The sequence below is a fragment of the Anastrepha ludens genome, chromosome 5 (genome assembly GCF_028408465.1).
Source record: "Anastrepha ludens isolate Willacy chromosome 5, idAnaLude1.1, whole genome shotgun sequence".
Taxonomy (NCBI): domain Eukaryota; kingdom Metazoa; phylum Arthropoda; class Insecta; order Diptera; family Tephritidae; genus Anastrepha; species Anastrepha ludens.
Genome location: NC_071501.1, coordinates 60,544,726 through 60,567,846, shown reverse-complemented (window position 1 = coordinate 60,567,846; position 23,121 = coordinate 60,544,726). Strand labels below are relative to the sequence as shown.

At 37.6% G+C, this 23,121-nt stretch overlaps 1 protein-coding gene across 3 annotated transcripts in view; it reads right to left on the bottom strand.

Moving 5' to 3' along the window:
* Positions 1-8,487: 8,487 nt before the first annotated feature.
* The window catches only part of LOC128863599 (electroneutral sodium bicarbonate exchanger 1), a 100,019-nt gene continuing 85,385 nt past the window's right edge, over positions 8,488-23,121 (bottom strand). For 2 of the 3 annotated variants that reach the window (XM_054102830.1, XM_054102831.1), the window contains exons 11-12: positions 16,259-16,533; positions 8,488-8,869 (exon numbers count right to left, since the gene is read on the bottom strand). In XM_054102830.1, coding sequence (XP_053958805.1) covers positions 8,770-8,869; positions 16,259-16,533 — 375 coding nt within the window. In that variant the 3' untranslated portion in view covers positions 8,488-8,769. The remainder of the gene's footprint in view (positions 8,870-16,258; positions 16,534-23,121) is intronic. The other variant, XM_054102833.1, reaches the window with a different exon arrangement.

Sequence of the window (23,121 nt, the reverse complement as noted above, 5' to 3'; positions counted from 1 at the left end):
ATTTAATTCGACAGGATTTCCTTACAAAATCAATATATTCGTTCAGCTAAATCAAATGAATATCTGCATATGAAAAATCGTTCATATGGACGTGCAAAAGCAAACACGCATATACATAAATACATGCATACAAACTTCCATAGCCATACATACATATGAGTCTGCGAGCACTTGCGACAGAAAAAATATTTCGATTTGCTATTGCTGTCGAGAATTGAGAACACATATTTACATACATATATTGAAGCATACATATGTACGGAGCCGCGGCCACTCGACTTGACAAAAATTCAAGATTTACCAAATATTGGCAAATAATTCAACGCGAAATATTCCAATATTGACTATTTTCGAATTGTCGAGAAAATTGGCATATGGGCGGCTCGTTTTGTGAATGAAAGTACTTGCTCTTAGAACTATGAGCTCGAATTTATCAATGAATTTTTTGATGATGAGTTTTTGTTGTACAGTACAAGAATTGAAACTGTTCGGCGCCGCCGCGACTGTTCAGCGCTATGTCAACTAGAATGATGGCCGCTACGCCTGCGCATAAGACTGCATTTTGTTCTTGTAGTCGCTAGGCTTAGAATTTTAGTTTTGGAAGCATACACATGTAGAGGCATAAAGTAAGTATGTGCGGTTATATGTATGTATATACGAATATTCATTGTTTTGCTTAGAACTTTTACGTACATATGTACATTGTCCCAACATATGTATTCATATGTATATGCATACATACATACATATGTATATGTACGCGAATACCGTTTAGATGAGTTTTTTTGCATATGTTAGGAATATGTTTGCATACGTTTGTCTATTTGCTTTTGAATTTTTTATATGTAGAGTAGAATGGGGTAAGATAGGTATGGGGGCACAATAGGTAGGTGGGGTTTTCGTCGCACTGTTTTTGCAGAGGTCACTCGTCTTATGTGAATTGAATACGTGGTGGGGAACAACGTTTGCGACTGTCATTTCGGCCGTCACCATTCATTAGTTATCCTAGTTCTGGCGTCGTTTAGTTTTTTGTGAGCTTTTCTCCGACATAGCATTTTTTTTATTCTACGGTGCAGTGCATTTAATGTATGTAAATATTTGTCAGGTGAGTTTTATTTTACGTAGAAAATAAGGCTGAACACGAATAATGTGTTAGTTTTTTGATATTATTGTTTTAAAAAAAAATATCGACACTAACATAAAACATGTGCTTGGGGGCACTATAGGTCAGCCGTCTGGGGGCATTATAGGTCACTACTTTTAATTGAATAAAATAAATTTTAATTGTTTTTGCAGCAAAATGGTGCGTAATTATGTGCGAAAAACGCCGAAACGAAATGAAGAGGATGTAAAAAACGCAATCGCGACAGTCCGAGATGGCGCTAGTGTTCGATCAGCCTCTAAACAATTTAAAATTGCGTTCGAAACATTACGTGCTCGCGTGATGAATTAAAGAAAAATTCCTAACTTTTATAACATGTGCAGTGTTCATACTCTATAAATAAAAGTTAAAACGTTAATTTCCAAGCCATGTACATTGTTCTTTTCCTCTCACACATAGTGACCTATCGTGCCCCCCGATTTTGAAAATATCGAAAAAAAGTACCTTTGTCTTATTGAATGCAGCTTCCAAAAAATATTTAGCCAAACATAAGTCAGTATAACCAAAATGTTAGCAGATAAATAACCTTTCAAAATCTTGCTTATTTTTCAAAATCAATGCAAAAACACCGTAGCAAGAGCTCTCCAAAAAAAAAAAGACCTATCTTTCTAGATACATTCTAGTCTAGATACATATGAGCTGTGTTTTGAGGCAGGTCAAGATTTTTTTCTGCCCACATGAATATGGATGATAGATGGTATATATAATATATTCAACACTTTGTAGTATATGAATATACATACATATGGATATAAAAATTTAAAAAGGACACATATTGTTGAATAATAACCGTTGATGCAAATGAATGGTTTACAAAGCCAATTTTTTATGTGAATATTTTGAAATTATTTTGATAATGCACTTAATATCAATACAATTTAGTTAATTAGATACTTAAAATTTCACATTCATGCATGCATATACTTAGAATTAATTTATTCATCTCACAAGAAATAATCCATTTGCGCATGCAAAATGCCGACGGCAAATAAGCATGAAAAATAAATGTGATTTTTGCATACATACATACATACATATGTATATTAGAAATATGTTTGCATACGTTTGTCTATTTGATTTGAATTCTTTATATGCAGATGTGTATGAGAGGTGTATGAGCTGGCTTTTGAGGCAAGTCATGTTTTTTTCTGCCCACATGAATATGGATGGTAGATGTTATATTAATTCAACACTTTACTGAATAATAAACCTTGATGTAAATGAATGGTTTACAAAGTTATTTTTTGTGTTATGATATTTGAATAATTTTGATAATAGACCTAAATTCAATACAATTTAGTCAATGAGATACTTAAAATTTCATATTCGTGCATGCATATACTTAGAATTATTATTATTATTATTTATTAGAGAAATATGAAATATAACACTAACTGATAGAGCACTCTAGCTACTTAGGCCTACGGTGCTATTGCGTTACTTAGAATTAATTTATTCATCTCACAAGAAATAATCCATTTGCGCATGCAAAATGCCGACGGCAAATAAGCATGAAAGAAAAATGTACAAGTCTGCTGTTATTTTCTTTTCCCTAACATCAAATCATGGCATTTTACATTTCAATGCAAACGCTATATTTATTTCTGTTGACTACGCTCCGCTATGTTGACTACGCTCCGCTATGTTAACTCTCTACTGTTAACTTCCTACCCTCGTTTTGATGTGTTTTGACATTTAACCTGTCCATTCGTTCCTGCGCCTTCTCTATGAATTTACGTTCTCTGGTCTCACGAGCTACGAATAGTGTGAATTGTCAAAAATGAAGTGAAACCGCGAACACTATTTCACCTCGCTTAACTCGACAGCGGGGAAGTTCTTAACAGGGCTGATTACAGTGAATTATGTACAAGTACATTGGCTCTGCTCAGTTTTTGGTTTCTGTATGAAATCAAATTGACAAATGCCGACGGCATTTTGCAAGGCATTTGCTTGTGCATTTTTATGTTCCCTTGGTAAACGAAAATTTATTCAATTTGTATTTTCAAACAAATACAACCAAATAAAGATTTAAAATCCAAGATTTAAAATCAAAGTAACTTTAATGCACACATTTTGTTGTGTGCGTTTTAGTAAATTTGATGAAAATTTTTACTAATTTTTCGAGTCGAAATTAATTTTAGACAAAAATTCAAAGAGCATTGAATATATGTATGTATATCAATATATCTATATATACATACATATATTTTGTTAGTTATATTTGTGCAAAAGTTCAATTGCATCTTCAATTCTTATAGTGTTAGAAATGTATGTATGTGCACATGCACTGCAGCAACAATGACCTACCTCACGACGCATTGCCTTATCATATTTATGTGCATTTGAATATGCATTTTTTGGTCCTGTGCCAAACGAAAATTTTTTAAATTTACCTATGTATATTACAGGGAATAATTCATATATGTATGCATTTTATAGATAGTACAAAACTTTAAAATTTAAAATAAATAAAAGAAAACTTCAAAGAAACGTATTTGCATACATATATGGGACAACTAAGTTCTATTGCATCTTCAATTCTTATAGTGTTAGAAATGTATGTATGTGCACATGCACTGAAGCAACATGACCTACCTCACGAGCATCGCCTTATCATATTTCATGCAATAATTAGGATGTAAATATTCGAATGATCGAATTCCTGCAAATGCTAAAACAACTTCTTCTGCATATGCATCGACGCATGTGCATGTGCGTATGTATATGCACACCTGATCCCTAACTATATCTATATATCAATCAATCGATCAAATCAAAAAATTCTGTATACAAAACGCTTCATTACATTTTCATTACCAGGCACACAGGAAGATGGCATATGCAAATATAAATATTGAATTCAAGCAAAACAATGCTTATTAATATACACATATGCATGTACATACAACCGCACACACAGGGCATTCGCTTTATTCCTCAAAATGCGTATGCCGTTCAAAGCTAAAATTCTATGCCTAGCGACTACAAGAACAAAATGCAGTCATAGACGCAGGCGTAGCGGCCATCATTCTAGTTGCCATAGCGCTGAACAGTCGCGGCGGCGCCGAACAGTTTCAACTATTGTACTGTGCAACAAAAACTCATCTTCAAAAAATTCATTGATAAATTCGAGCTCATAGTTCTAAGAGCAAGAACTTTCATTCATAAAACGAGCCGCCCATATGCCAATTTTCTCGACAATTCGAAAATAGTCAATATTTGAATATTTCGCGTAGAATTATTTGCCAATATTTGATAAATCTTCAATTTTTGTCAAGTCGAGTGCCCGCGGCATCGTACATATGTATGCAAAAATATATGTATGTAAATATGTCTTTCTAAATGCTCGACAGCCGCAGCTGCTGTGCGTCAAGTGCGCGCATGAGCATACAGTAAGTTGCAGAAGAAAACAAGTAGCTTAAAAAAAAGGTCTGATTCGGACATTTTAATACTAAGATAAAATTTGGAAACAATTATTTTATGTTAACTGATAGTAGGCAAATAGTTAATTAGTAGATTACTTTACGTATGTAGTTTTTCAATTGATAAAAAGTGCACAAAACATATGCATATATCTGCAGTTAGAAACTTACTCTGAAATCAGAGCATTTGTAGGTGCCTGTAAACATGTCAAGGTTACTGTACATACAATGCTGTGCCTATGAATGTGCGCTGCGCCTTTGAATGCGCGCTGGATTTCTTGCGAAGTTTTACCGTTTTATCTTGAGCTGTGGCTGGTGAGCACACATACACACAGCATATACATATGCGCAAATGTATATAAATTCACAAATGTATATAAATTCACAAATTTACATTTGCATATGCCATCTTCCTGTGCGCCTGGTAATGAAGCGTTTGCTATAGAGGATTTTGATTCAGTTGAAGGGAATTCAACAAAGTTTTACAGACACCAGACAGACAGACATAACATATGTACATAATTTGGATGATTTGGAGAAATTCAAATATATAGGTCATATTAAAAAGCTACCTAGCATTCTTTGCTTCTAATCACCAACAATCCTTATCGACTGCTGCTAAATTTACATAATTCAGCCCCTTACTGTTAATTTTTGTTGAAAAATGTGTCTGTGGTGAAATTGTCTTCGCGAGACGAGTACCCCTCGAAAATGAACACTTTCCAGTCATTAAGACTTCTCTATTCATTAACGTTCTCTGCATCACGCATAGATGAATTATTTAGAATTTTGAAGCAATCGAACCTTGGAAACAATTTGAACCTCTTTGCCTTGCACACGCCCTTCTTCTACATTACGTATGTACTTTAAATGTTTCTGAATGCCTCCTCTTGGTGAACCGTATACATTACTGCATGTACTCATATACATATGTATGTGATTGTTGAATAATATTCAAAATGTGGTATACATATGTACATATATTTTTTTTTCGGTCAAAGCAGATAGGTATATTGCGAATTCTTCTAAACTATGCTAATTTTTTACCACATTGAATAAACGAGTATATGCAAGATATGATCTTTAAATTCTGATTCTTTGCCAATAATTACTTCTAGATACACACACGGACAAAATTATTCACATAACAACTAATTTTTCGTCCGATAAGCTGTATCTTGAGAAAAAATTTATGTAATTTAAAATGTTATTCTAAGAAAAATACAAATATTTATTTATTTATTTATTCATTCTTTCATCTTTAAAGTACAAATAGATTACTAATACCAAAGCTTAAATATAATAAATGGTCACCAATGTGGTTAGATACCTTCGCCACAATTCAAAAAGTGCATCTCCAGATTAAGTTTTGACTTGAAAGTCTCTCGTGAGTTAGAGAAGATATTGAAATTTTTACAAAATTGGTTAGACTGGCTTATACAACGTGCAAGCGGTTCATTACGACTAAAATTGGTCTTGTGATAAGGTAAATGGAAAATATTGCTGAGTCTAAGGTTACGAATGGGACAATTAAAAAGTATTAGCTCCACCAAGAAGTGGCTTTCGATATGACTCGTAGTTATGTCCCTTATAAATATTACCGTTGAAATTTTTTTTCGCATTTCTAAAGTTGGCAATGCTAACTAAAGAAATCTACTTTTATGTGCAGGCAAACTATAAGGCCAACGAAGGGAATGAATGGTAAATCTAGTGAATTCTTAAAGATGAACCCATATAGAATGGACCCAAAATAATCCTGCAATATTCGAGGTTTGAACTAACAAGAGAAATATGCAAATTCTTTAGCGTAGAAATATCCTGGAACTCCTTTGAATTCCTTCTTACAAAGCCAAGCGTAGATCTAATCTTGGCAATCACAAAGTCTATCTGTTTAAAAAACGACATTTTCGATGTATATATGACCCCCTAGTCTTTCTTTTCATACATTTTTTGAAGGTGTTAGTGCCCAAGTTGTAATCCAAATCAATCGTAACTTTACGTCTACTGAAGGACAAGTGCTGACATTTACCAGCATTAAGAGTTTAACTTCTTCATCATACCAAGCTTCCAATCTTGCTCAGTCTTCTTGAAGTCTTATGCAGTCAGTTACGTCCTCTATCCGACTGTAAATTTTCAGATCATCTGCGTACATCAGACACCGAGATGCCTCAAAAACATTTGCAATGTCATTAACAAATATTAAGAACAATAGTGACCCAAAATGTACCTTGAGGTAAGCCTGAGGTAACTTTGATGGTATCAGATTTTATATTATTTAAACGAATTGAGTTCTATCTGTTAGAAGTTTGAATTAGCCAACATTTAAAATCAAAGTAACTTTAATGTTTTCTGATTTAATTTAAAAAGCAAAATTTAAACAAAATACAGTATAAAACGACCTCACGTTTTGTTGTGTGCGTTTTAGTAAATTTAAAACTTCATACAAATTTGATGAAAATTTGTACTAATTTTTGGAGTCGAAATTAACAATATATATATATATACATATATTATGTGAGTTATGTTTTGTGCAAAAGTTCAATTGCATCTTCAATTTTTATAGTGTTACATAGTATGTGCTTACGCACTGCAGCAACCATGACCTAACTTTATTTGAATTTACATTTTACTACAGGGAAATAATATACATATGTATGCATTTTGGTTAGTATTGTAAAACGTACATACTCCAAAATATATTTATCATATATATAAATTGATTGGAAAATTATTCGAAAATTCACAATTAACTTTGTTTCTGTTAACAGGTGCTCGCATGTCGTTAAAAATGCACCTACTTCACAGTCATTTGGATTTTTTTCCTCCGAATTTGGGGGCTGAAAGTGATGAACAAGGCGAGCGATTTCATCAAGATATTGCTGCGATTGAAAAGCGTTATGAGGGCTTTTGGGATCAAGGAATGATGAGCTACTACTGCTGGATGCAACTTCATGAAGATTCCGTGCAACATAAAAGAAGAAGTTCGAGAGTAAAAACGTGTTTTCGACCTCTAACATAGCCCAGTTAAAAGCTGCAAAATCACACGTGTTGACTTTATGGGTCATAACTTCTACAAGTTTTCGTCGATTCAGACAAACTTAGGCTTAAAATGTTGGTGACAAAAGTGTCTTTCAGAAAACCTATCTTATGTCGATATAGAAAAAATTTTTTGTTCCAGAAAAAAGTGAATAAACTTTGATAATTTAGTAAAAAACGTCAAAAATGCCTTTTTTTTTACTTTCAACAGCTGTTTTGCGAACACTACGACTACGACCATTGACACGAATTATATATTGCCATGTAGGTTATATGTGTGCCTTTCGAAATTTATGCACTTCAAAGAAATGGCGCGCACTGTTTTCGAGATTGCAGGTAATAACTGCACTGGTTTTTGGGAATATCTCGGAAACCGTTCTTTGAAAAAAAAAAAAAAAAAAATTAATTTTTGGTTTCAGCGACCTCAAATTAGTCTAAAAAACGCTTTTTGGTCGAGGACCATTTTTGAAAGTGAAAATTCGTAAACTAGTGTTATTGATAAACAACTAACTTTTTTTTAAATAAGTTTTAAATGATTGACAATAGAATTAACGTTATTGGAAAACAAATTGTGGAGGGCCTGATACCATTTATTATAAATTTTTCATCGCCCCTTACTCGATAAGGTCAAGTTATTGTAAAAATGGAAAAAATACTGCACACTTTGATGGTGCGTTTTTTCTGTAGCTCAACGGTTTTACATCTCCACACTTACAAACTTCTGCCTTTCTTGGCCCGGCGCCAAAACAACAATTATCCATACGCCATGCAGACTGCTCCACTCGAGTCGGTTAGTCGGGCGTTGGGTGATCGTTGTGTATAATATTTAAAATACTAAGTAACAGTTATATACGTATAACCCTTTATTTGAAAACTGTTAAAATATTTTTGGAACTATTTACAATAATGTATGACAAAATTAAATATAAAAAGAGACATATACCCATATACATATATTCCACATGAATGTACATACATTTTTAGTTACATATATGAAAGATAATAAATTCAACATCCCTCAGTATATTTTGCACTTGCGGTTAAGAAGTTCTATTTATCAATATTTTTTGTTTTTGGTTTTAAGGAATTAAAAATAAAAGTTTGAAGGGTGACGTCCGTAAACATTAAAAAAGATTGGCCAAATTTTCTTTATAACATTGACCCTAATTGACTTTTCTGCAGAGTATACATGTGTTTTTCCATAATGAAATCCGTGGAGCAGTTGTCTAATCTTATTAGGTGTTTTTTTCTGAAAAGAAATAAAATAAGTAATTAACATAAGATATTATATTTCAAAAAAATCATTATTTTTTGTCTTTAAAGTTGTTGTACAGACTTAGAGTGTACAGTGTAAAAAAATAATAACAAATAATATAATAATAATAATGCACGCAAGGGCATCTCCTATTAGAAGGTGACGGGCTTGACAATCCCGTGGTTACTCTAGTCATAAGGATCCTCCGATGGGTGATCATGGATGTGACGAAACCACGGTGCCTAAGTCTAGACAACGAAGAGAACGATCCCTGAAGGAGAGAAGGAGCCTGAAGGAAAACTGTGAAAACAGAACACAAACTGTAAACCAAAACCGCAAAGGATATCTATAGGGTTTTCCAATAAGAGGTGTTATTTTGGTATTCAAAGAAAAATGCTATTTTTTAATATAAATGATCAGATGTTTATTTCATTATAAAGAGGAAGGTATGCCATTAATAGTGGAAAATAACATCAGGCAAATGAAAACCACGCCCACGCTTACAGGACAATATCTTCTTCATGAAATTTTCCATAACCGAATTGCAAAGTGGCTGCCCTACGTCCTCGATAGCCTCACGAATTCCATCTTTGAGGTCTTGAATCGACCCTGGGCTGTTGGCCCACCTTCTCTTTCACGTGGCCTCAAAGAAAAAAGTTACAAGGTGTTAAATCACAAGATCTCGGTGGTCAATTGTGTTCACCTCTTCGAGAGATAAAACGGTCCGGAAACTTTTCCCGTAAAAGATCAATGGTTTCGTTGCTTGTGTGGCACGTAGCGCCGTCTTGTTGAAAATAAACGTTGTCCAGATCAATGCCATCTAATTCCGGCCATAAAAATCGTTAATCATCTCTCGATAGCGATAGATAAGACCTGTTATTGGAAAACCCTTTATGTATACATGCAAGCTGAGTAGACGTTTTTTTTTTTTAGCGCTGCAGTTATTTCTTTCAGCGATTTGGCGGCTGAGATGCCGAATCTGCGGAAAGCCATGAAAATAATGGAAGAACGTGTGGAGAAAGCTGAAGCACAAATTGAACTGAATGGTCAAATACAGGGTGTAATTGCGCTACTAAAGACTCAGCTGGATGAGTGCCAAGCTGTCTCCACCGATCTCATAATCAACGGCCTGCCGAACATGGATGGTGATAATATTGACACTATTTTTGGTATTTTTGATATATTTAATATGCCAGCGCCACAAATTTGCTCCGCCTTTAGACTGGGTAAGCAGAGCAACTCTACTGCGTCTGCTATAATAATTAAATGATCATCTGTTGCTGATCGCTCAAGATTATTCAAATCAGTGGCTAATTATTGGAAAGCCAAAAAGCGGCCACTATTACTCTGCGATGCTGGACTCAAATTTGAAGGCAAGAACGTTAATGTATTGAGAAGTCTCAATGACGGGAATGCAAGGAATTTTGAGGGGTATTCGTTTTGCGCGCGTGGTTCACCACAGACATATATTTCACCAAAAGTTAACAGAAATATGCTCAACTGGTCGAATTGAACTGCAGTTGAGTAAAATTCGTTTGTATGTAGGAAGACAGAATGTTAACGCTGTAGGCTAGCTACAGGCACTTTATCATAAAAAACAAATATCCTAAGGTAAAGAGCAAATCAACCAAAAATATGTACATATTATGTTTGTCTAAGGCATCTTCTGTGAAAACTTTGTTGAATTCCCTTCACCAAATCAAATCCTTCATAGAGTATTGCTTCATTGCCAGGCATGGATATAAACTGCGTGTACTTGCAACAGCAAAAAATATTACGGTTCGCTAAAAATTCTCAAGAAATCCAGGGCAAATTCATAGCACAGCTCACAGACGCTTCAATATTAAATATTTGGTACTTCCAAATAAGCCGCATTCTGATTTCGGAGTACGTTTCTCACTTTGCAGATATATGCATATGTTCTTGTGCACTTTTTAACAATTAGAGAACTACATACATATATAAAGTAATGTACTAATAAATAGTTACCTACTATCAGAGAACATAAAATGATTATTTCGAAATGTTCTCCTAGTATCGAAATGTCCGGGACAGAACTTTTTTTTAAGTTACTTGTTACTGTCTTCTGAATTTTACTCTATGCTCATGTGGGCCCATGACCAGCAAGCAGCTGCGGTTGTCGAGCATTTAGAAGACATATTTACATACATATATTGATGCATACATACATATGTAAGTACGGAGCCATGGCCACTCGACTTGACAAAAATTCAAAATTCACCAAATATTGGCAAATATTTCTATAGGAAATATTCTAGTATTGACTATTTTGATTTGATTTCTTCAATATTAGAAGTAAATTTTTGTCATCGTTGAATATGAGCTTGCTTTGGATGACATACGCATTTACAGGAATATTTAAGCTGTTCAGCACCATGGCAACTAGAATGATGGCCGCTACGCCTGCGCCTATTAATGCATTTTGTTCTTGTAGTCGCTAGGCATTGAATTTTAGCTTGCTTTGGGCGACATACGCATTTACAGGAATAAAATGAGGGGCCCGTGTGTGCGGCTGTATGTACATGCATTTGGATGTGTATACTAATAAGCATTGTTTTGCTTGAATTCAATTCACATATTTGAATTTGCATATGCCATCTTCCTGTGTGCCTGGTAATGAAGCGTTTTCTATATAAATATAAAGAATTTTTTGATTTGATCAATTGAACGCATATGCAGAAGAATATTGTTTTAGCATTTGTTAGGCAGGAATTCGATCATTCGGATATTTACTCCCTAATTATTGCATGAAATATGATAAGGCGATGCTCCTGATGTAGGTAAAAATCGGTTTTTTGCGCTTAATTTGTAAATATGTATTACCTGTGTACTCACAAATATACGGTTGAAGCAAATATATGTCAGTTTTTTTACTTCGCCTGGAAAAGTTTATATAAATTTAAGAAGAGTAAATAGAACTTATTTTATATCAGACTTCACGCAAAAAAGTCATTTGCACCTGAACACATAGCTGGGTTAAAGCGGAGGGGAATAGAACAGTTCTCTTCTCCTTCTCTGCTTTTTCGTACACGACGAAGTGTATGTATCATAGATTGATGTTGTTGTTTATGTGTAAAGGGGAGCGCATCTATGCAAATGCAGAACGGAACAACGACGCGCTCAAACTTTCTTTCTGATCTGATTTTCAAGCAAGCAACAAGTGAGTATTTTTTCTCCAGAGAAAACCACGTTTTTAAAATTGTTTTCTGATAAAAACAACCATTTGAGTAAATATTTAGAATATTTTGCATCTATTTGATAGGAAACGAAGATTTACTGAAATATTTAAAATTTTTCACGCAAAATTGTTTCAAAATATTATTTGCCACGATAAAGCCGGAAAAGAAAGAAGAATATTGTATACCAAAGAGGATTACAATAAAAAAAGTAATAAAGTAAATCACATCAAACGTTTTTTAATTGCTACTACTATTCAAAACTTCTTTCATTACTCTTCATGCGCGAGAATTTTTATAAAAAACACACAGTATTTTTCGGCTTAATTTAATTAATTAATCTAGATTTTTATAAAGACGACCAGCGGAACGGGCGGGTTTTCGCTAGTTTTTATTAAAACTGGATAAACTTTTTTTTTGTATTAATTTTTTTTTTTACCTTTTCTAACAATATATTTTTGATATGATTATGAAAAATATAATTTTTCGCTTTTGGAAATACATATTCATGTTTACATGTTTACATGAATATGTATTTTTTTATTTTGTGTTTTTTTTATTTAAAAATTGGAAAAGTAATGAATTACAATCACAATGAATTAAAAAGCATTAGAAATATTAAATATCTGTGGGCAAAAAGTAAGGTGAATTTATTTGTCAAACTTCGCGGGACTAAAATTTCGCTCTAGTTATTTTTTTCATGAGTTGGCAGCAACGTTAATAACATCTGGGCCAACTTTCATGTGAATGTCAATATCAGTAATATATAATATTTAAGCTTGTGTTTACCAAACGACCAAGAGAGCATTTTTCGATTTTTACAATGTCTGATTTGATTGAGCAGAGAAGTGCCATCAAATTTTGTTTGCGGAATGAAATTTAGGCTGCGGAAACGTTTAGCATGTCGCAGAAAAATGTTTATAAGTGGTACAAAGCCTTCAAAGAGGGTCGAGAACGTGTTGATGACTTGGAGCGCTCCGGACGACCATCGACGTCAACAGATGACCAACACGTCAATAAAGTGAAGGATTTAGTGCTCAAAAAACGTCGGTTGACTGTTAAAGACTTTACTGATATGATCGGAATATCAGAAGGATCTGTGAAAACCATTTTGAAAGACCATTTGGGCATACGAAAAGTCAAATCTCGTTTGGTACCGAAAACTCTCAATTTCTTGGAAAAAAGTCGTCGCGTTGATATGTGTGAAACAATGCTTTCAGACTATCAGGACAAGCTCAAATGCATCATTACGGGAGATGAGACTTGGATTTATGCTTACGACCCTTAAACAACCGACGAATCAAGCGAATATCGTGCTAAAGGCGAAGCCAGACCGAAAAGAGCACGTCAAAGTCGTTCAAAAATAAAGGTCATGATGACCGTTTTTTTCGATTTTCGTGGTGCGGTGCACTATGAATTCCTTCCACGTGGCCAAACTGTTAATAAGGAATATTATTTGAGCGTTATGCGTCGTTTACGTGAAGCAATTCGTCTAAAGAGACCAGAATTATGGGCCAACAACTCTTGGTTTTTGCATCACGATAATGCACCGTCTCACACTGCATTCGTTCTTCGCGACCATTTCGCCAAAAATTCCACGCATATCGTTCCGCAATTCCGCAACCACCGTATTCGCCTGATTTGGCTCCGTGTGACTTTTGGCTATTCAGAAAACTCAAGAGACTACCCCGGGGAACGCGCTTCGAGTCGATTGAGGAGATAAAAGCTGAATCGAAGAAGGTGCTGATGGTTATACCGGAAATGGACTATTTGGCATGTTTCGGGGATTGGAAAAATCGTTGGCATAAGTGTATTTCATCGAGAGGGGATTACTTTGAAGGGGTTGAAATTGATTTACAAGAATAAATAAAGATTTTTCATTTTACAACCAAATTCTCCTTACTTTTTGCCCACTGTATTACATTATAACTAGGGCCAGGATTCTTGCCGATTTCATTTTAATATTTTACAATTTATGCTCTCAAGTTTCTGACATTACGGCAAATATATTGATCTTATAAAAATGTAATTTTAATTTAAGTTTATTAAAAAATGTAATTTAACAATTAAGATTTTCATAATTTCCAAAAATTTGAACCAATCATTATGAATCTTTATTTTGAAATATCGATGGAAATATTGATTGTATGAGAAAATTATAAGAGACAATTTTTTCGTAGAATTTAATTTTTTACAACATATATTTTTGCTATAATTTCATAAACTCCAATCATTTATTAAAAATATCAGCAACACAGACATTGATATTGACAACCGGTGGGTGGTGCCATATTCGCCTCTGCTGAGCAAGGCATACAATGCTCATATTAATGTTGAGTTCTGCAGTTCTGTGAAGAGCATCAAATACATTTGCAAGTATGTCCATAAAGGCAGTGATATGGCTGTGTTTAGAGTGGAAAATACTAGTTTGTCGTTGTTTTTAATATCTTTCAATGTCCTGTTCAACGCCTCAAGCGGATGTTTGTGTGCCATAGTACATTCATCCCAGATGATAATTTTACACTGTTTCAGCACGTCTAGCCGTTTTGCCACACCACAACAGCAATCACCAACAATTCAACTTCCGCTTCCACTGTTGAAACTTTTTTATTTCTTCGAATATCCGTGGTAAAATTGAGAATTTTATAGGAGCGCTCTAATTACACGACAATCACAACGCAGAGTTATCCACTTCACACCCAACGCAAACAGGTTAAAGGAGGTTAGCCTCTGGGGACAATCTCTCAAGGTACAAGGCAGCATTTTTTGGCAGTTAACACAGTATTTCTCTAATCTTTCGCAAGATATCTCTATCCTCAAACAGGAGTTTGAGGGCCGCGCAAGGTAATCTTTCTAAATAGGCAGGATTAGATCGAGGGGAAAATCTGCACAGAAAAGCTTGCACCTCTCTCTTCACTGACGGCTCCAAGATGGAATCGGGCGGTTTTCTCTAAATCATCCATCTCCTTAAAATTGTCGAATATTGCTAGTGTATTTTAGGCAGAAATTTTGCGATCCTGTAGGCACGTGGAAGCAAGGGAGATATTAGCATTTTCTCCGATAGTCAAGCCGCGATCAAGGCTCTGACGACGCTATGGGGCAGAACCAAACCAGTAAACTGCTGTAAGAGATCAAATCTCTTGGGTGTGCAGGTAACATGTCTCTGATCTGGGTTCCAGGATATAGGGATACAGAGGGGAATAATCTTGCTAATGAGTTTGCCATGAGCTTGGAATTCCGTACAACCCTTATGGCTGAAGCTGTGGGGATCCTACAGAGAAAGAGACTGTTGAACATTTTCTCAGCAAATGTCCGGCTCTGGCGACTAGGCGCTTGAGATTCCTTAGCGTGCCCTTTGGGGATGACTTGAAGAAATTCTCCAGCCTAGATCCCTTTCCTCTCCTCCACTACATCAACAGCACTGAATGGCTGTAGAAGGTTTTCTCTTCCCAATAATTTTTCTTTGCACAGGTAATGGTCCACATTATGGTATCAAAACGGCACGTAAGTGCTTCTTGAAGTGTGCCTGTGGCACTGTTGCCATTTTACCTGCCTACCTCGCCAGGAAGAGTACTGAATTGGTCTCAGAGACCTCCTACCCGGCCATCGTCATCTCCCTAACAGCTGTTAAGGGCAAATTGCATAACTTATTTCTTAGAAAAGCGCAGTTCAATTTCTTCATGTGTTATTTCGAAAACCCTTTAGCTCCAGCACAATAGGCGCAGGACCTAGAAAGTCCTGGAGACTCCACGTCCTTTGATTTCCAAACACGCAGCTGTGTTTATCTGTTGCGAACTTTCTCTGTAAATGTCCAGGTTTGGCAGCTAGGCGATTAAAGTCACTGGGTGCTCCTTTCTTCGACAGCCAGGGACAGTAACCCAACTTAGTCCCATCAATCTTCTCCATTACATCAACAGGTATGGCTGGCTGCAGATATATGCCCATTGGAGGAGTGCAAGGGTGGTACTCCAACCAATTCACCTACCTACATGAATGATATGGTTTCGCGATGGTGTATTTTTTATACTGGAATCTGGGGAAGCAGACTACCATGTTTCCCCGCGGATAGAATTTCCGAAACTAGATTACTGAACACCGGTGTAAGATTTCAAAACTCAATCTTCCGAAAGTGTGAAATTTTGACCAATGAGGTTTTGTTGGAAATATTTCATGTTTAATAACTTACTTTCCACGATTGATATGTCTTACTTTGGCAGACTCTGGAATAGTAAGCTGATATGTTCTCTCGATCTTTTCTGCCTGCTGTGCCGAGGTTCTTAAATTGACGTCTATATTGGTGCCATCTCTAAATGAGGAATTGAAATATTGTTGTGTGGTTCCGTCATCAGTGCACAAATGAATACGAGGCATGCTAGTTTCATATACCGAACTTACTTCTTTATAGCAGGTGGATTTTTCAGTTGTCTTTTTATCATAGTTATGTTGTAATTGATGCAGACCCTTAAATTAATAAGAAAGTGATATGCCTTAAGTATCATTTAGAGTTAGTGACTATGCTGCCATTTGATGTGGATAATATTAATTTGATATCCTCAGAAAATATAATATTTAGTTACTGCAATGACAAATGGCGGCCGCCGTAGCCGAATGGGTTGGTGCGCGACTACCATTCGCAATTCACAGAGAGAACGTCGGTTCGAATCTCGTTGAAAATACCAAAATTAAGAAAAACATTTTTCTAGTAGCCCTTCGGCAGGCAATGGCAAACCTCCGAGTGTATTTCTGCCATGAAAAAGCTCCCCATAAAAATATCTGCCGTTCGGAGTCGGCTTAAAACTGTAGGTCCCTCCATTTGTGGAACAACATCAAGGCGCAAACCACAAATACGAGGAGGAGCTCGGCCAAGCACCCAAAAAGGGTGTACGCGCCAATTATATATACATATATATGATAAATTACGGGCATTAACGGCGTTTGTAGGGGTTTAAGATTTTACATAATATGTGTATGTATTAAAAGTTAACCCTGATTATTGATTTTAATGACTTATTGATTGTACTTTAATATGCAAGTGTGTAAGGCAAAATAACAAAGCGCTTGCGTAACTAAAGTGCATAAACGAGTTTAATATATGGTATGTATGTAACAAGTAAAGAAGTACTAAATTCCGTTCGGGCCGAGCCTTGTATATTCGCGTCCATTTAAATATTATCAGATGGACGGACGGAAACTTAGTTTTAATATATAAAAAGTGGATGTAGTTATTATCTGATCTTAATAATATTTATGTCGCTTACTTATGTCGTTTCGTTGATTTTAATACGAGCTTACTTTGTTTCCTTACAGAACCTCGCAAAAATATCTTAGCTTTCCCTCGACTTATATATAAAGGTTGGCCAAAAAGTCTTGCGGTATTTTTATTGAATTTTCAATTGTTCATAAAATTGGTTATAATAATGCGATTTAAGTCAAATATGCGCCGTTTTGTTCGATGACGAGTTCCCAACGAGATGCCAACTTCATAATGCCCCTCTTATAGAAGCTCGCTTCCCTATTGTCAAAAAACTCGGAGAGCCAATTTTCACAGGACTCTCTTGTGGACAACTTCCGACTACCAAGCTCGTTCGCCATGGACAGAAATAGGTGGTAATCACTTGGTGCGAGATCCGGACTATACGGTGGATGCAAAAGAACCTCCCATCCGAGCTCCCGGAGCTTCTGGGGCGTCACCAAAGATGTGTGTGGCCTGGCGTTGTCCTGATGGAAGACAATTCGGCCTCTGTTGATCAAAGATGGCCTCTTCTGCATGAGTGCTGCGTTCAAGCGGTCCAGTTGTTGGTAGTACAGGTCCGAATTGAGCGTTTGGCCATAGGGGAGCAGCTCATAGTGGATGATTCCCTGCCAATCCCACCAAACACACAGAAGAACCTTCCTGGCCGTCAATCCAGGCTTGGCCACCGTCTGGGCAGCTTCACCGCTTTTCGACCACGACCGTTTGCGCTTCACGTTGTCGTAAGTGACCCACTTTTCATCGCCAGTCACCATCCGCTTCAAAAACGGGTCGATTTTGTTGCGATTCAGAAGCGATTCGCATGCATCCATACGGGCAAAAATGATTTTTTGCGTCAAGTCGTGTGGCACCCATACATCGAGCTTCTTTTTGAATCCAAGCTTCTTCAAATGGTTTATAACGGTTTGATGACTTATGCCCAGCTCTTGGCCGATGCTACGGCTGCTACGATGCCGGTCTCTTTCGATCAATTCAGCGATTTTATCGCAATTTTCGACGACAGGCCTTCCGGACCGTGGCGCAACTTCGATCACCTCTGCACCAGAACGAAAACGTTGAGACCATCGTTGTGCGGTGGAAATGGAAACTGTATCGGGTCCATAAACTGCACAAATTTTATTGGCAGCATGAGATGCATTTTTGCCTTTATCGTAGTAGTACTGTAAAATATGCCGTATTTTCTCTTTATTTTGCTCCATGTTTGCGACGCTTTAACTCACGAACGACTAAAAGCAAACGACAATTAATCAAACACGTGTTAGCACGTGAAAAGAGCTTTCCAAAAAGCTCTAGCGTGAACCGATGCGACGAATACAACTAGAACTACGCGCTTGCAAAGACAAGCTTGCGGAAATACCGCAAGACTTTTTGGCCTTTTGAAGGGCTACTTCTGAGATTCGTGATGGGAAACTGGGTTGAGGGGGGTTTTGTTTGTCCGGCTTTTATATGCCTAGCCGTTCGACCACTTCATATCGAGTGGTGAGGAACTGGTTCATTTTGGACCAGAGGAGTAATTAGTTCCTGGAATTAAGAGATTGCTCCCATAACGCAAGAGTTTTGTCTGGGAGTTTCGAGGAGCAGAGATATATTAGCAATGGGTTCCAACTTTCAGTGAAACTCCATTTCCAGTATTTGCGGGCTGGAGGGTTTTTATTTGATTGTCAATCACAATCTCGTAGGAGCGATATTTGAGGGCATCCCGAGTTCGACATTAATATCGTTAAGTGTGTAATGTTTTGTAATTAGCCCTTCCCCGAGTTTTTTGTTTCCAGTGGTATAGTTTTTGGACCTGAGATAATTTGGGGCGATTTATGTAGGTACACTGCTGTGAACATGTCTCTAAATGATAGCCAGTTTTCGGAACCGCCATGAAAGACTTCAGTATCTCAAGCAGGTACTTTGAGGTAATTTTTAGGTTCGGGTTGTGTTTGGTTCATCATGAAGCCGGATGTGCTGCTGCTGGTGAGTTCCGAGTTTGGTAGGAATTTGCTGAGTAACTCGTTGATCATCAACCTTGTGTTCAACCCGTTGTCGGTTGGGTCATAGGTGATATTAGGAGGAGTTACGAGAACTTTCGTTGGCATTGCTCATATGCATCGTCTCGTTAGCTGCATCCAATAGTACTATGAGTTTGTTAAGTTGCTATTTGTCTAGTCGTGAAACTTCATAAAGAAATTTCTTTTGTTGCTGGTCTCGTCTTCGGCCTGAGATCTTAACCTCATTTTTGGGCCTTGAATTTCTTTTTTTAAATGCCTTCGCAACATATAGTAACCGTCGCTACTCCTCTTCTATTGGATTTTTCCCTCCACTCCGAGACTGCTTCCATCTACCGTGCCGTTCAGAGCTCCATCTTGCCTGCCAAAGTGTGAGCGCTTGAACTCTAATATCGAAGAAGCGTGATTTTTGACTCCCATCTTCGTTTGCGCTCTTGTGCTAGAATATCTATAGGGATGGTTCCGCTGATAATTAAAATCGCTGCTTCAGATACTGTTCTGCATGACAAAGCCACTCTGAGAGTGCAGGTGCGTTACACAGATTACAGTGTTTTCCGCCAGCATAACACCCTTAGCGAATCTGCCCATATTTCGCATCCGTATAAAAGAATCGAGTTCGTTGTGTCCATTAAAAGTTTTCGCTTGTTCTGCGTTGGACCTCCAAGGTTTGCCATGAGCTTACTTAACATGCCGCTGACTTTAGCAGCTCTTGTGGCAACATGAATTATGTGCGCCCAGTAAGTTAGCTTCGGGTCTAATTGCACTCCTATGTATTTGACCACTCTTTTTGTCGATAAAGTGGCGTCGAGTACTTGTATATCTACTTCTAGTGGGATACGTCTGTTGGTTAGAAGGATTAGCTATGTTTTCTCTGTGGCCAGCTTTAATCCATAGCCTTCTAGCCATGTCTGAATGATCATCACGTGATTTAACTTCCTTTTGGCTTTGTCAGTGTTTCGAGCGATGATTACAGCTGCAAAGTCATCTGCGTATCCCACTAGATGCACATCCTCAGGCATTCCTATCGAATTTCTGTTATTTGTTTAGTCTTACATCCTTCTTGCGTTTCTTCTTCTAGAACCATACTGCCTGTCAGACAGGCCGCCACTGTTCTCTACGGGCTCGCTAAGCTTATGCTTTATCAGTTTCTCAAAGAATTTTCCTGCGCTATCCAGCATACATAGCGGTCTATAAGCGGACGCTAATGTTGGGTCTCCCTTTGCCTTCCTGGTTTGCACTAGTTTTTGTGTTTTCCATATTTCTAGAAAAATTCCTTCTTTTAGTCATGCGTTGTACATGTTTAGCAGCAAAAGAGGGCGTTTGATTGCCAATAGTTTCAATATTTCCGCAACTATGCCATCAAGTACTGGCGCTTTATTGCATTTCATTACTTTTGCAGCGTCTATTAGTTCTTCTTCTGTGAATGGGACAGGTTCTATTACTTCATACTCGAGTTCTTCCGTCTCAGCACAGTGCGTTGGGAAGAGTGTGTCGACTATTTTGCTTACCACTTCGGTTTCCATATCAGCAGCAGGGGATTTGGCTCCTAGCTTTTTCATTACGATTTTGTAGCCCAAACCCATGGGTTATTGTTTTGATCGTTTCTTAGCTCTTCCCATTTGTCTTTTTTGCTTTGGCTTATAGCTTTCCTCAATTCTTTTCTGTTCTTTTTGTATTCTTTGGACTCCGTTATCGCCGGGCCCAATCCTCTGGCTCTACTATGCTTTCTACGCTTATGGATGCACATATCTCTAAGCTCTGCGATCTCATGTGCCCACCACTATACAGCATTTCTTTTTTTGTTCTTATCTATTTTAGGCATAGATGGGTTGCAACCCATCGTAATGCATTGCATTGTTGTCTTGACTAGTGTGTTTGCTGTACTATTCGTACAGATCGTCGTTTTATTTTCGTCAATAGTTGTAAGGAGCGTCGCTGGGTTTAGCTTGTTTATGTTCCATTTGCGTGTACTTTTATTTCGATTTTCAGGCACTCGTTGGTTTTCCATTTCAATGCAAAACGTGATGTATTGATGGTCACTCCCATTGTAATCTTCCAAGACTCTCCAGTTTTTAGCAAAGGTGCTTTCCGATACTGGGGTTATGTCGGGTGTTGTGCCTTCGCAACCTGGCTTTCGGTGCGTAGTCGTTCTTGTGTTGAGCACCACTAAACCTAGTCTGGCACTCGTCTACCTCTTTAGTTCGTTGTCGCCGAGCTTGTGCCCGGTTTCTCCACATCGGATGCATATTCCTTTCCTGCTTCTGTCTGGTCCTTTGCAGTTTGATTGAAGGTGTCTGACACCGAAGCACCGGTAGCTCCGCTTCAGAGATGTGCTAGCTCTCATCCTTGCACTAACCCATCCGATTTTGATATTATTTTGCTTGAGCAGCTTTTCCGCGCCTTCAATAGCGAGAGTAACATTAGCCCGTTTTGTGATCCTAACATCGATATTTTCATTAGTGTCAGCTAGCATTTTTCTCACGGAGTCATCAACTTCCTTCTTCTCCGTGACGGCATCCAAGTCTCTGATCTCTACAGTTGAAGTTGGTGTGAGGGTTGTAACGGAACCGACCGCTTTTACGGTTTCCTCTAATTGTTTCAAAAAATCAGCGTTCACTGTTTTCCCCTTTTCTAATTCACGTAAAAGAGCGCCAGTTTTGGTTCTTTTCATGCCTTTCACCGTTGTGGTTTCATCTGGCATGGTCTTTTCTCGGATGTTTTTGAGGATTTCAGCATAACAGTGGCCCTCTACCGGCTTTACCAGCCCATCCTCCGATTTTGGTTTTGGTATTCGTTCATTCTTCTTTTCGTTCGCTTTAGCCTTCCTTGCTCCATCGTTTTGCCGGCTTACCACTTGCCATTTCTCAGGCTCTCGAACTCTTAGTTTCTTCGAAGTGTCGGGTGCGACAGGACTTGGTGCATTTCGTTTTGTGGTTAAGGGAGTACTCTCCTGGACAACACTTTCGAGCTTTTGCGAGGGTGTCACCTCCGATTTCTTTCGTTGATAAGTCCGGCAAGAGACGTCCTTTGCCAATTTTCTCTGCACGAATCCAACCTCTTCTGCAGTTTTTCATGACGTCGAATAGTTCATCGAGCTCTGAGACTCCGGTCTTTATTTCTGTGGATGTATTCCTACTCTTCATTAGGACTGCTTTCATCTTCCTAAGCACTCTGAAAGATTTCTCTACGGCTTCCTCTTCTTCAGCTCGCATTTTGAGTATAAACTCTTGTCGCGGAGATGCAGTTTCTTCCCTTTCTGTGTTTGCGTCCTCTGCAGTTACAGGGGTTTGTATCGGCGCATTGGGCGTATTTGCAATATTTTCAGCCTCTTTTGACGTTACTCTTACGTCTAATTCTTGAGGCGTCATTTCAGCTCCTTCATTGGCCGTCTTTGATTATTCTATAATTGGCAATGATCCGCTCATAAGGGGCGTATTCGTTTTTTGTGGGGGCGAGCGAAGCAATCGTTGTTTCTTAGGAAAGGGCTCTGCTCTAGATCACCACCATTACTAGTTTCTGCTGTTTGTCTTCTTTTTGTGTTTTTTCCTTAATTTTTTCCATACTTTTTTATTTAACCTGCGCATCGTGTGCAGAGGGGCGGGCCGAAATAATCAAGAGCGGGTGTACCCTCGGAGGCAATGCTCCTACCCCAGTTCCCTGAGGCCTGACCTACGTTTTACCGACCCTGGAAACACGGACGGACCGGCGCTCGCCGGGAGCAAAGAAAGCTACTACTTTTTCGCCCAATGAACGCTTCCTGACCAGGATCCGGGAAATATCAGGCAGAGCCAATATAATCCACAG